General features: G+C 43.6%; 1 protein-coding gene across 3 annotated transcripts in view; it reads right to left on the reverse strand.

Moving 5' to 3' along the window:
- Nucleotides 1-13,573, reverse strand: part of pan2 (poly(A) specific ribonuclease subunit PAN2) — a 231,809-nt gene that overhangs the window by 88,467 nt on the left and 129,769 nt on the right. The window contains exons 25-26 of one of the 3 annotated variants that reach the window (XM_072494069.1): nt 11,748-11,951; nt 4,453-5,805 (exon numbers count right to left, since the gene is read on the reverse strand). In XM_072494069.1, coding sequence (XP_072350170.1) covers nt 5,783-5,805; nt 11,748-11,951 — 227 coding nt within the window. In that variant the 3' untranslated portion in view covers nt 4,453-5,782. Of the gene's footprint in view, nt 1-4,452; nt 5,806-11,747; nt 11,952-13,573 lie in introns of those variants that run through there. The other 2 variants (XM_072494068.1, XM_072494070.1) reach the window with 2 other exon arrangements.

A 13,573-nucleotide genomic window follows, 5' to 3' on the forward strand; every position in this document is an offset into this window, starting at 1 on the left:
TAATGTTACTATTTGGTGGCCTATAGATTACTCCTATCATTGACTTTTTCGCCTTACTATTCCTGATTTCCACCCAAATGGATTCAACCTTATCCTCCATAGCACCGATGTCATCCCTTACTGTTGCCCGGATGTCATCCTTAAATAACAGAGCTACACCACCTCCCTTACCATCCACTCTGTCCTTCCGAAAGGTTTGATACCCTCGGATATTTAACTCCCAGTCGTGACCATCCTTTAACCATGTTTCAGTAATGGCCACTAAATCATAGTCATTCACGATGATTTGCGGCATCAACTCATTTACCTTATTCCGAATACTACGAGCATTCAGGTAAAGTACACTTATGTTGGCTTTTTTTAACCTCTGTTCTGAATCTTAACACCTCGGTCAGTCACCTCTCCCAAGTTATATTTCCTCTTAACCTTTCTCCTAATTTTCCTTGTCGTCGAACTCATATCTTCCTGTAACAACCTGCCGTGTCGCTTACCATTCATGTTTTCACTTCCCGTTTTATTTCTTTTAGTATTCCTGGTCCTATTCACTGAGCTCCCCTCAGTCACTGTACCTTGTACTGTCGCCCTTTTTGATTTTTGACTATGGCTTCTCTGCCTTACACTTTCCCCCTTACTGCCTTTTATTTCTGTCCCTGTTTTACTACCTTCCAACTTCCTGCATCGGTTCCCATCCCCCTGCCACATTAGTTTAAACTCTCCCCAACAGCTCTAGCAAACACCCCCCCTAGGACATCGGTTCCAGTCCTGCCCAGGTGCAGACCGTCCAGTTTGTACTGGTCTCACCTCCCCCAGAACCGGTTCCAATGTCCCAGGAATTTGAATCCCTCCCTCTTGCACCATCTCTCAAGCCACGTATTCATCCTCTCTATCCTGACATTCCTACTCTGACTAGCTCATGGCACTGGTAGCAATCCTGAGATTACTACCTTTTAGGTCCTACTTTTTTAGTTCAACTCCTAGCTCCCTAAATTCAGCTTGTAGGACCTCATCCCGTTTTTTACCCATATCGTTGGTGCCTATGTGCACCAGGACAGCTGGCTGTTCATCCTCCCCCCCCCCCCCCCCCCCCCCCCCCCCAGACCCTTGCACCAGGGAGGCAACATACCATCCTGGAGTCTTGATTGCGTCCACAGAACCGCCTGTCTATTCCCCTTACAATTGAGTCCCCTATCACTATAGCCCTGCCATTCTTCTTCCTGCCAAGCTGCGCAGCAGAGCCAGCCACGGTGCCATGAACCTGGCTGCTGCTGCCTTCCCCTGGTGAGCCATCTCCCTCAACAGTATCCAAAGCGGTATATCTGTTTTGCAGGGAGATGACCGCAGAGGACACCTGCACTGCCTTCCTACTCTTGCTCTGTCTTTTGGTCACCCATTTACTATCTCCCTCAGTACCTTTCACCTGCGGTGTGACCAACTCGCTAAACGTGCTATCCACGACGTCCTCAGCATCGCGGATGCTCCAAAGTGAGTCCATCCGCAGCTCCAGAGCCGTCAAGCGGTCTAACAGGAGCTGCAACTGGACACACTTCTTGCACGTGAAGGAGCCAGGGACAGTGGACGTGTCCCTGAGCTCCCACATCGCACACGAGGAGCATGACACGGGTCTGAGATCTCCTGCCATGTTTTAAACCTTCGGTTAACTTCAACAATATCAATTCCCCCCCCCCCCAAATTTAAATAAATAAATAAACAACGAAAAAAAAATAAAAAAATATACCAATTAAAAGAAACAGAAACATTACTTACCAGTCACAAAAAGCACCTCCTCCCAACCCAGCTTTGAATTCCCACCTCGATTCAAATTCCCAAACTCACTCTTTGCTGTCTCACTCCTGGCTCTGTCTTCTCTGTCTCACTGGGAGAACTCACCGGGAGTGAGTTTACAAGTTGCTCTTTTTAAACTGTCCTGAATTGACTCCCCTCCCCCACCTGCTTTTAGATCAAAGTAGATTTAAGTGACTGACACTTAACTGCCAACCAGTTATGTGAGTGGGTGGGGCAGCCCTTGTTAACCTACACTGCACAATACTAGCTTAATTTAAATTAACTTAAACTCCTGAAATTTAAAAGGAGCTGCCTTCCTGATTCAATTCAATTCAATTCCCACCTAGATTCAAATTCCCAAACTCACTCTTTGCTGTGTCTCACTCCTGGCTGTCTTCTCTCAGCGGACATTGTTACTTCAGAAATCTATTTTGTCGGCCAAATATTCTTTTTGGTAACATATCAAATCTTTGAAAGCAGGCAAAAGTGATTTTAGGATGGGCTTTTTTAACAATTTGATCTCAAAAGGGCAAAAAATGATTTCAAATTTAGCCATACTTCAAATCCCTCGATTTTATTTTCAAACTGCTACTGAAGAAGTGAGATTCCATCAAACATGGTTCAAAGGAAATTTGGGAAAAGTGCCACCACGCTGCTTTTCTGAATAGTTCATAATGATTTGGGGTGAATTATAAGTCATTATACAGTTATAAAATCAATGGTACCAAACACCTTTTCATCAACTCCAGCAACAGATAACAATAATAATAATCTTTAGTGTCACAAGTAGGCTTACATTAACACTGCAATGAAGTTACTGGAAAAGCCCCTAGTCGCCACATTCCGGCGACTGTTCAGGTACACAGTGAGAATTCAGAATGTCCAATCCACCTAACCGCACATCTTTGGACTGTGGGAGGAAACCGGATCACCCGGAGGAAACCCACGCAGACACGGGGAGGATGTGCAGACTCCACACAGACAGTGACCCAAGCCGGGAATCGAACCTGGGATCCTAGAGCTGTGAAGCAACAGTGCTAACCACTGTGCTGCCCTCTGGGATTGGGGGGGGGGGGGGGGGGGGGGGGGGGGAAAGAAGAAAAAAAACACACCTAAAATAATGAAGCTGGAGATGGAAAAGTTTCATACACCAAGCATTGAAAAGCCTTTAAACTAAGCAATATGTACTGTATGTGCAAAACCATGTGTTGCTTTTGTTGTAATAAGTTGACAGAATCAGTATTTTTTTACCTTTACTCTGGGTATTCGAAGAACAAAGGAGGCTGCTTTGGCATTTTACATATGTTGCAATGGAATTCAGGCAGCACTTCCAAATACCACAACTAAAGCTACCTCTAAGGAGTTCAATTTCTACTTTTATGAAACACTTATTGCTCCCCCATCACAGCTTAACTTTTAAAACCCAAGTCTACCTGAAAATTGTATACTGTTCCATCACCAAAAACAATTAGTTTTTTGTTTCATTATTCAAAACAATATGGGAGAGTAAATAAGCCTGGGACTCGCAGGGTATTTCCTCCAAGGGGCAGCCATGAACTCAGGAGCTCAGACACTTTGGCTGCAATAGACTTCATAAGCTGTGATTTGTTGGGGAAATCGTATGAAGTCTATTGTGATTCAACTTTATCACAGAATCTCTAAAGTGCAGGACACCATTCGGCCCACAAAGTTTGCACCGACCCTCCAAAAGAGCACCTTATCTCGCTCCACGTCCCCACCCTATCCCCATAACCCCACCTAACCTTTTGGACACTAAGGGCCAATTGAGCAGTCAGTCCACCTAACCTGCACATCTTTGGACTGTGGGAGGAAATCCACGCAGACACAGGGAGAAAGTGCAAACTCCACATAGACAGTCACCCAAGGGTAGAATTGAACCCAGGTCCCTGGTGCTGTGAAGTGCTAGCCACTCTGCCACCCCTGGTATGTCTCATGCACATTATGCCTTTGTCAAGGACTAGCATTTAATATTGATAGAGATGCAGCATGTTGGAACTAGATTGCATCTCTTCTAATTTCAATAGGATTTAAATTGTATTTCTGCAAGAAGCACATTTACTTAAACAAATGTTTTCTGGACGCGCAAAACAGATGAACTTAAGAAAATTTCTAGAATCAAGATGATGCCAGCCAGTCCGCAAATTAGGCCAGTTTGAAACTGCAGCATGTTTCATGATTTAAGTAGCAAGTTTCTGTACTGGATCAATGTCCTTGAATTCCCTATCTCGCAACATTGTGAAAGCAACGTCACCACATGGACTTCAAGGGTTCAGGCAGAAGGCCCACCACCATCTTCTCAGGGCCACCAGAGAAAACAATAAATGTTGACCGTGTCAATGTCACCCACAGTGTAGAATTGGCAGTTATTGTTGTGTCAAATATTTTGCCAATGCCTGCTCTCAAAAGTAGTTTGCATTTATGATAAGAATGCTGATTCAAGACATGGAGCAGTTTATGTGCACACTTATCTATAGTCCAGTTATATATTTTCAATAGGTAACATGAATTGGGCTAAAAGGATCAACTTTGATTTTTGCATGCAAGTTTAACCTTAACTCAAACACAGTAAATGTTTTTACTTATAGCAAGATGTAGAATTATGAAAAACTAACATGAGTGAAGAAATTAGATAAAAAACCAGACCAGGAGTTTCGTTAAAAAATAAAGTTTTTATTCTTATCTTCAGAGAACAAAGGTACACCAGAGCTTTTCCAACCAAATTTTTAAAAAGAGCTTCCAATTGTATGAAAAGAAGTGCAAAATGTTGTTCCTTCCAATGCAGGTGAACAATGTAGATGTAACTTAATACCGAATATTGATAGTGTCTCTCATCATATTTACAGGAATATTGTTCTCTATTTGAAGATCAATTATAATCTCAAAAAGGCTACATTTAGAATTTGAAAAGCTGTGAAAGTTTAGTAACCTGGGCAATGTAGCAGTTGAAGACCCCATGTCATCCTGCTGGCTAACAGGGCAGGTGGCCTTGGGAACCAGAAATACAATCGTGGACACCATGGTGAGAGAGCTGTCATGGCATCATTCCCATATCCTGTTTATTTTCTTAAACAATCTAAAAGATTTTGTTGCAACTGTTAAAATCATCACGGAGTACGTTATTCAACATGCCAGTATTTAAAACACAATCTCTACAGCAGGGAAGGCGACCATTTCTTGCAAAGCAATGATTTTACTGAATTATAGATGTGTGTTCAGCCTGATGACAATGCATGACAATGTTACCTCACTCGGATTATGATCCCTATGCATTTTCTTCCCTTTGTTTCCTGAAACAAGCAAACACTTTTTTAAAAAAAATAGATTTTTACTGAATCTCAGAGCTGCCAAAACCTCGAAGTCTGTCAGCTACATCGGAGCTGTTGGATTAAGTACTCTGTCTTCATCTTCACTGGAGGTTATTCTGTCCGATGAGCACAGCTCCAGGAGGACATTAGTTTTTAAAAGGAGCGGGAGCAAAAAGTGAATGAACAGGGTAAGGAAACAGTTATGAAAAACATGAATTTTTAAAAAAGGAACTTTGCAGAGAAACCCCTGGAGATCTGGGAGCCTTGGTAGAATGCTGGTCCTTGGCAATGGCGAATGCAATCACAGCAATGGTCATCAACCCGAAATGTTAACTTTGCTTCTCTCTCCTCAGATGATGTCTGGCCTGCCGAGTGTTTCCAGTATTTTCTGTTTTTTCCTCACTTCACATCACTGTTTCCATTTTACTCCAAGTGACTTATTATTGTTCTTTTTCCAAACAATTTCTCCCATTTTTAAGCCAGGCAGATCACTTTTCTTTGGTGGTATAATTTAACACTGAGACAGGTCAAGCACTTTCCACACAGTCCCCATTTAGAAACCGATTTATTCCAGAATCCGTTAAAAATACAAACTTTTTTCCCCCCTCAAATGCTGTCGGATTCGCTCCTCATTAGGTTAGAGTTCATTCATATGTCTTCACAATATAAACCCATCAGAGGTGGGAAAACTGGTTGCCTAATTTAAGACAAAAAAAGAAGCTTGAAGGTGTAGAATCGGCATTTAAAACCCATCAAGAATAAGTCCCATCAACTGATTTTGGGTAATGAGACGGAAAGCGGATTCCAATGATTTGCGCTCATCAGGGTGGGAGATATATTGGGGCATTTTCCACTTTTGACATGCAGGGTCAGCATTAAGCACACCCAGCAGCAGAGCCAGGGTAGTGCTTCCTCTACTTTGCGCAAAATTCTACTTCTGACATTTCCATTGCCCATGCCAGCTATCAGTGCATCTGCGTATGATTGGTAATTTAGTACCAACTGTAGCTAGCTCTATCCTGTGGGCCTGCACTAATCAAAGAAGGCAAGTTGAGACAGCCCAAAACTACTTCATTCCAGCCATCACAATGGAGACTTTCATTCCATCAGTTTGAGGTGGATTCAAAGCCAGATCCAGATGCATATTAACCAGTGATTCATTGCATGCAACATTCCAGGTCTGAATCATATTACAACTCGGAAACCTGAGGAACAGGCCAGCTGCTTTCCTATGGGAAGTGAGGGAATCACTCAAACATTCCTACACATCTGAGTAGGTTGGCTGCACACAGCAATGTTAGTGTAGGCCAAGCAGCCAGTACTCTCAGCTACAGAGTGCTGGCATGGGGTTACTTCACAAATAAAACCTTTTTTAAAAAATGGTCCCGTTTCTAAGTTTTGAAAAGAAAAGATGCTTAACTAAAGAACGAGAAGTTTCACATCCTCAGAAAGTCCCAAAGCACTTCACAGCCAGTTTTCTTTTGAAGCACAGTCACTGTAATGCAGGCAAATGCAGCAGACAATTTGCGCACCACAAGGTTCCATAAAATAACATAGCAGATTAATAACCAGGAAATCGGAGATTGGAAGAAAGTTGGCTGGGAGGCCTCGAGTCCAGGATCAGGGCTTGAACTCAACTTTCTGGCTCAAACAAAAAAAAACAACCAATTGAGCAAACTATTAGCTCCGTAAAGCTGGGTATTCACCACATGAGAACCTATAATACCACAACAATGCTTGGAAACATCCTCAATGATCAAACAAAAATAGTATTGCTTAGAAAGAACATACCAAAAAGATTACTTAAAGTGGATTAAACTACGGTATAAACTACTGCTTGGAAATAAATGCCTCAATTAGCATATTATCTAATCTCAAAGTGTTTTGCTTCCAACTTGTGTGGTGGGAGGGGGTGATGGGGAGAAAAGAGGGTCAGGGTGAAAAAAGTAACAAACAAATGTAATATGTTGTTTGGTATGGAATGAATTGTGTGAGAAACTCAAGAGTGACACAGGCTGCTCATCTTCAGAACTGACTATGCTCATTGTGCAAGTTATATTTACCACGGCTTATGAGCATTTTTATCAAATTGTATAATACAGAATTACACGTTAAATGGGGAGCTAAAAAGACAGTGGGCGAGATTCTCCGTTTCTGAGACTAAATGTTCATGCCGGCGCAGAATTCGTGGATTTTCACAACAGCAAAACTGGTGCCGAACCTGGACCTTTTCAGTGACTGTGGAGGGGCTAACACCGGCCCCATGTGGAACACAATCGATTCCAATGAGAAACGCTGCGGAATTCGCCGGGTCCGTAATTGACACTCGAGAGACTGACCAGCTGCAGCCGCATAGACACATTACAATCCCCACACACACTCACCCCAGCCAAGATGGCACTGGTTGTGCTGTAGCATGCCCGTACAGCTGATGGGTCGGCTGGGGCCAGAGGGCACCTGTGGGATACCTATACAACCCATGGCCTTAGGTTCAAGTAGGCTATCAGTGGCATGCGCAGCTGCCTTTCCGGCTGCAGCAATGGTGTTCCATGCCCGTCCACCCCGACCCCACATCCCACCTCCTGGCCACCCCCCGCTACTGCTCCCAGCCCTGGCAGAAGCCCCCAGGCCAGCTGCACAACTGTCAGTAAACTATGGCGATGTTGGACACTTTCCGTACCCCCCCCTCGCTCTCCCTCTGCAGCCACGGCGCCGGTTTCACAATTTTTAAAAGCACAAGTGAACCTCGCCGACGGGAACTCGGCCCATCGGAGGCAGAGAATCGCGGAGGCCCCAGAGAATACTGGGTCAGGCCCGTTAATAATATGCAACGGGTGTTTACTGGACGTGCCTTCCGGACCGCATTGACAATGCTGTCGAGGTGATGGGGAATTTCGATTTGGCGTCAAATCGGCACCCGCCGCAATTCTGGTCGGAACCAATTCTCCGCCCAATCTCATTTCCCAATTTTGGGGTCAGCCAACGGAGAATCCAGCCCAGAATCTGAGTATCTTAATCCTTTTTTAAAAAATTGAATACTTACATTTCAATGAGTACCACAGGATAAATACTTGAAGGGAAAATAAATTACAGAACTATGGGGAAAGAGAGCCCAGAACTGGGATTAATTGGATAGCTCCGCCAAAAAGCCACCAGGGGCTGAATAATGAGCCTCCTTCTGTGCTATATTAATGTACTCTTCGATTTGAAGAAGGAACTAGCTCAGAGCAGTTACTTAGTCTGGCAGTGCCTGGTGGCTGGGTCAACTTCTTCAGATAATATGAATCCAGGCATGCATCAGCAACTGAGTAGGGATTAATGGGTCCTTTTCAAATTGGCAGGCAGTAACCAGTGGGGTACCACAGGGATCGGTGCTGGGACCCCAGCTATTCACAATATATATTAATGATTTGGATGAGGGAACAAAATGTAACATCTCAAAGTTTGCGGACGATACCAAATTAGGTGGGAGGGTGAATTGTGACGAGGATGCAGGGATCCTACAGCCAAGATCTAGACAGGTTGGGCGAGTGGGCAAACCAATGGCAGCCAATGGATGCAGCATAATTTGGATAAGTGTGAGGTTACTCATTTTGGAAGCAAAAACAGGAAGGCAGATTACTACCTGAATGGTTGTAAATTGGGAGAGAAGAGTGTGCAGCAGGACCTAGGTGGCTTTGTGCACCATTCGCTGAAGGTAAGCATGCAGGTGCAGCAGGCAGTAAAGAAGGCTAATGGTATGTTGGCCTTCATTGCGAGAGGTTTCGAGTATAGAAGCAGGGATGTGTTGCTGCAATTGTACAGGGCCTTGGTGAGGTCACACCTGGAGTATTGTGGGCAGTTTTGGTCTCCTTCTCTGAGGAAGGATGTTCTTGCTCTCGAGGGAGTGCAGCGAAGGTTTACCAGACTGATTCCAGGATGGCGGGACTGTCATACGAGGAGAGATTGACTAGGTTGGGATTGTTCTCGCTGGAGTTCAGAAGAATGAGGTGGGATCTCACAGAGATTTATAAAATTCTAACAGGACTAGACAGGGTAGATGTTACCAATGATGGGTGTGTCCAGAACCAGGGGTCACAGTCTGAGGATTCAGGGTAAACCATTTCAGACAGAGATAAGGAGACATTTCTTCACACAAAGAGTGGTGAGCCTGTGGAATTCATTACCACAGGAAGTAGTTGATGCTAAAACTTTGAATATATTCAAGAGGCGGCTGGATATAGCACTTGGGGAGAATGGGATCAAAGGCAATGGGGAGAAAGCAGGATTAGGCTATTGAGTTGGATGATCAGCCATGATCGTGATGAATGACGGAGCAGGCTCGAAGGGCCAAAAGGCCTCCTCCTGCTCCTATCTTCTATGTATCTATGCATATCAATTCTTTGCAGCTTAGTTCAATTGTTGGGTTACCGATCAAGCCAATTAGGTTTGAAATAGATGTCCAAATTAAGATCGAGTTCTGATAATTTTTTTTGTGCTCATCAAGAGATGTTGATGCTGGGTGTGATGAATGAAGGAATATTTTATATAGATTGTTTTATATATATCTGCTGTAGTAATGTTATTAAGAGCCTGGGGTATGGTATGTATATCTGTTGCAGCAATATTTTTAAAAATCTTGGTTTAACATAAAAAGCAGGTGGTGTGTCTGCAAAAGATGCAATTAGGATGTCGTAAAAGTGAGATAGTCATTCATTTCAACCATGTACTTGTTTACAAAGAGGTGCCTCAGGATATTTGTTGGGATTATTGGAGACTCCCTGGAGAGTAGATAATTTAAGACTATGGGCTGGATTTTCCTGTCCCCTAGCTGCGTGTTCCTTGGTGGCGTGCTGTTCGCTGGCAACGGGATTCTCTACTCCCGCTACTTGTCAATGGGAATTTCTATGGAAGTCATCCCACGCCACCAGGAACCTGTGGGCAGGGGTGCACTGCCAGCAGGAATGGAGGATCCCAACGACAGGAGAATTCCAGCCATTGAGTTTAGACTTAGGTAAGCAGGTCATGGAATCTGAGTGGGATAGAGATTATGTAATTAATGGGGGGAGCCATGTCTGTAGCAAGCAGTTTTGGCTGTAGGATTTTTTAGTCTGACAAACACAGAAAGATCTGCAGGCTGTTCATGAAAGGGTCTCTCTCTCCCCAAGTACTCTTTCCAAGAAAGCTGTACACAAGAGTACAACAAGTATCCTTGTATTTGCTAACTTTATTTGCCAGTGGCTTTTGACCTGTAATGGGCTTTGCTTAATTGGGGATAGCGAAGGTACAAGTTAGTAGTTAAAGTGTTTCCTTTAGGGCGGCACAGTGGCACAGTGGTTAGCACTGTTGCCTACGGCGCTGAGGACCCAGCTTCGATCCCGGCCCCGGGTCACTGTCCGTGTGGAGTTTGCACATTTTCCCCGTGTCTGCGTGGGTCTCATCCCCACAACCCAAAGATGTGCAGGGTAGGTGGATTGGCCACACTAAATTGCCCCTTAATTGGAAAAAAAGAATTGGGTACTCTAAATTTATTTTCAAAAGTGTTTCCTTTTAAGAATTGTTTAACTGTTAATTGAACATTTATTTTCTATGATGTCAATGTGGTTACTCATAGTGATAATAATAACGTTTGTTTTAGTATAAAAGATCCTCATTTGTCAGTGGAATCACCCCAAGAGCTGACAAATTGAAAAATATTTGGGGTATCTTATCTGGTCTCCTCATATAAATTGGGGTCTGGCCCGGTGCTGTAACATGGGAAAGGGAACATTTTCCATTTTGGGCAATCAGTATCAGCACTAACTTACATTTTTCTAGAGAAAAATTGCTTGAAAAGTTTACAAAGGAGGTAAAAGAAAAAAAAAAGAAGAGATTTTGACTGGGGGAGGAAGAGGACTGTTGAAAGCCAAGAGGGGCATGGCAAGATGGAAGTACTGGAGGAGAAACTTGCAGAGGGCAAGGAAATGATCGCTAAAAACGCAACTCAACAGTAACACAGAGAATGTTAAGGAGTGGGTTAAGAAACATTCCAATCAGATGTCTCATTGATCCAATAATTGGCACTGATATGTAAAGAGGCTACAGCTGGCCTTGGGAGCATGTGATGTGATGATAGAGTTTGGTGCTGAGTGTGTTCAAAGGAAAAATAAAGGTGTTTGCGAAAAGGAGCAGATCTCTTGAGTCTTTACTCAACAGCAGCTAGAGGCTAACAGAGAATCGGTTGAAGGCAACGGAGCAGAGGTAAAGTGGAGGCTCTGGCGTCTTGTACAGCATGATTCACAGAATAAATGTCTCTGAACCACAAAAGCAACCCCCTCCTTGACCAGCAAGACATTTTTCCATTTCTCGCATCATCTGCCTTGTGGTCTCAGATTGCCAATTAATACTGAATTCGGGACAGCTTTGAACTGTGCCCATGTCACCCAGGAACCAAATTCACCTCATGTAGGGTTGCTGCAGCTAGCAAACATTGATTTCATCTCATCAATCTGGGCCAGAGGGAAAAACCAGTATCCACCCTGTTTCCCAACAGTTTGATTTTTCAAGGCTGAAGTTTGGTACAATACACTAATATTTTGATACGGATAAAATCTTACGATGTTAACTTAAAGCAATGAAACACTGTCACATGAAAGAAAATAAAATAAAACGGTACTTTACTTTTTGGGCTATTCTGCACCTCTCCTTCTGGCTCTGGTACTTTCCAGTCCATCTTTCTACCTTTCTCATAAAGACCTTTTAGTATTTTCCGGAACTCGTCCACATCTATACCGTGTTTGGTCAATTTCAGGTACTTGCGATAGAGCTGCAGGGCTGTCCGAGCATCCTCTATGCTGTCATGCGTTTCACCCTGAATCTTGAGTTCTGTCAGAGAAGTGAAACAGTACAAGATGTCAATCAGTCTCACCAGATTTAAATAAATACTCCTCTACAATCTCTCCTGGCTCTCAACATCCTTCATAAAAAGTGTGGTGCTGAGAATTGGACTCAATACCCCAGCAGAGATCCAACCAGATATTTAGAAAGGTTTAGAAGGACTTTCTCACTGCTCAACATCAGCTCATTTCTTGCCCAATTTCCCCCCTCCATTCCTCCAAGCACCGACTCCTTGCTAGGCTCTGCCATCAGTTCCCATTAATCAAGTGGTCATTTTTCACATGAGCCTAAATGGCCAATATCAGACTATTTGACGGTGGGGAACATCACAGCTGAGCCTGATCCTATCTCTCAAGTACAAGTCTTCCCTAAATGTGCACATCCAAAATGGAATGCTGGTCTTTGATCAGGAATTGGAACTCTGGCTGCTTTCTTTCTTTTTTTTTTAAATAATATTTTATTGAAAATTTTTGGTCAACCAACACAGTACATTGTGCATCCTTTACACAACATTGTAACAATACAGATAATAATGACCTTTTTAAATTTAAACAAAAACAAATAAATAAATATTAAATAACAAAAAATAAAAACTAGCCCTAATTGGCAACTGCCTTGTCTCAGGCCACTTGGCTGCTTTCTTTCTTAATACACCAGGTGCATCAGGGCCAATTGTAGTTCTCCCATTTCTCACCCAGTTGAGATCAGCTAACACAGCAGGCCAAGGAGAGGACCTTCAAGGTCAAAAGGGCTCAGCTACAGGGCAGCACGGTGGCGCAGTGGTTATCCCTGGAGCCTCACGGCACCGAGGTCCCAGGTTCGATCCTGGCTCTGGGTCACTGTCCGTGTGGAGTTTGCACATTCTCCCTGTGTCTGCGTGGGTCTCGTCCCCACCTCCCAAAGATGTGCAGGGTAGGTGGATTGGCCACGCTAAATTGCCCCTTAATTGGAAAAAATGAATTGGGTACTCTAAATCTATATTTTAAAAAAGTGCTCAGCTATTACAAAGCAGTCAGCAAAATCAGAGCCTGAACCAGGTGAAACATTGTTATGTATAATTTCCCCATGTGTGTTTCATGGAATGGTACAATAAATTTCATGTAATTACAGAGATCTCAATGCTGGCAGAAATCTCATCAATACATAGGTATCTTATAATTCACAGCAAGCAATGAACCGTCTGGCTCCTTTGCCAGCAACCAATTCTCTGTTAGCCTCTAGCTGCTGTTGAGTAAAGAGTCAAGAGTTCTGCTCCTTTTCCCAAACACCTTTATTTTTCCTTTGAACACACTCAGCACCAAACTCTATCATCACATCACATGCTCCCAAGGCCAGCTGTAGCCTCTTTACATATCAGTGCCAATTATTGGATCAATGGACAGGGGGCATAACTGTAAGGTTCATGGTGGAAGATATAGGAGGGATGTCAGAGGTAGGTTCTTTACTCAGAGAGTGGTTAGGGGCGTGGAACGCACTCCCAGCTATGGTAGTGGAGTCGGACTCTTCAGGAACTTTCAAGCGGTTATTGGATAGGCATATGGAGTGCACGAGAATGATTGGGAGGAGGTTCACTTGATCTTAGTTTCAGACTAGTTTGGCACAACATCGTG

This window comes from Scyliorhinus torazame, chromosome X (genome assembly GCF_047496885.1).
Source record: "Scyliorhinus torazame isolate Kashiwa2021f chromosome X, sScyTor2.1, whole genome shotgun sequence".
Taxonomy (NCBI): domain Eukaryota; kingdom Metazoa; phylum Chordata; class Chondrichthyes; order Carcharhiniformes; family Scyliorhinidae; genus Scyliorhinus; species Scyliorhinus torazame.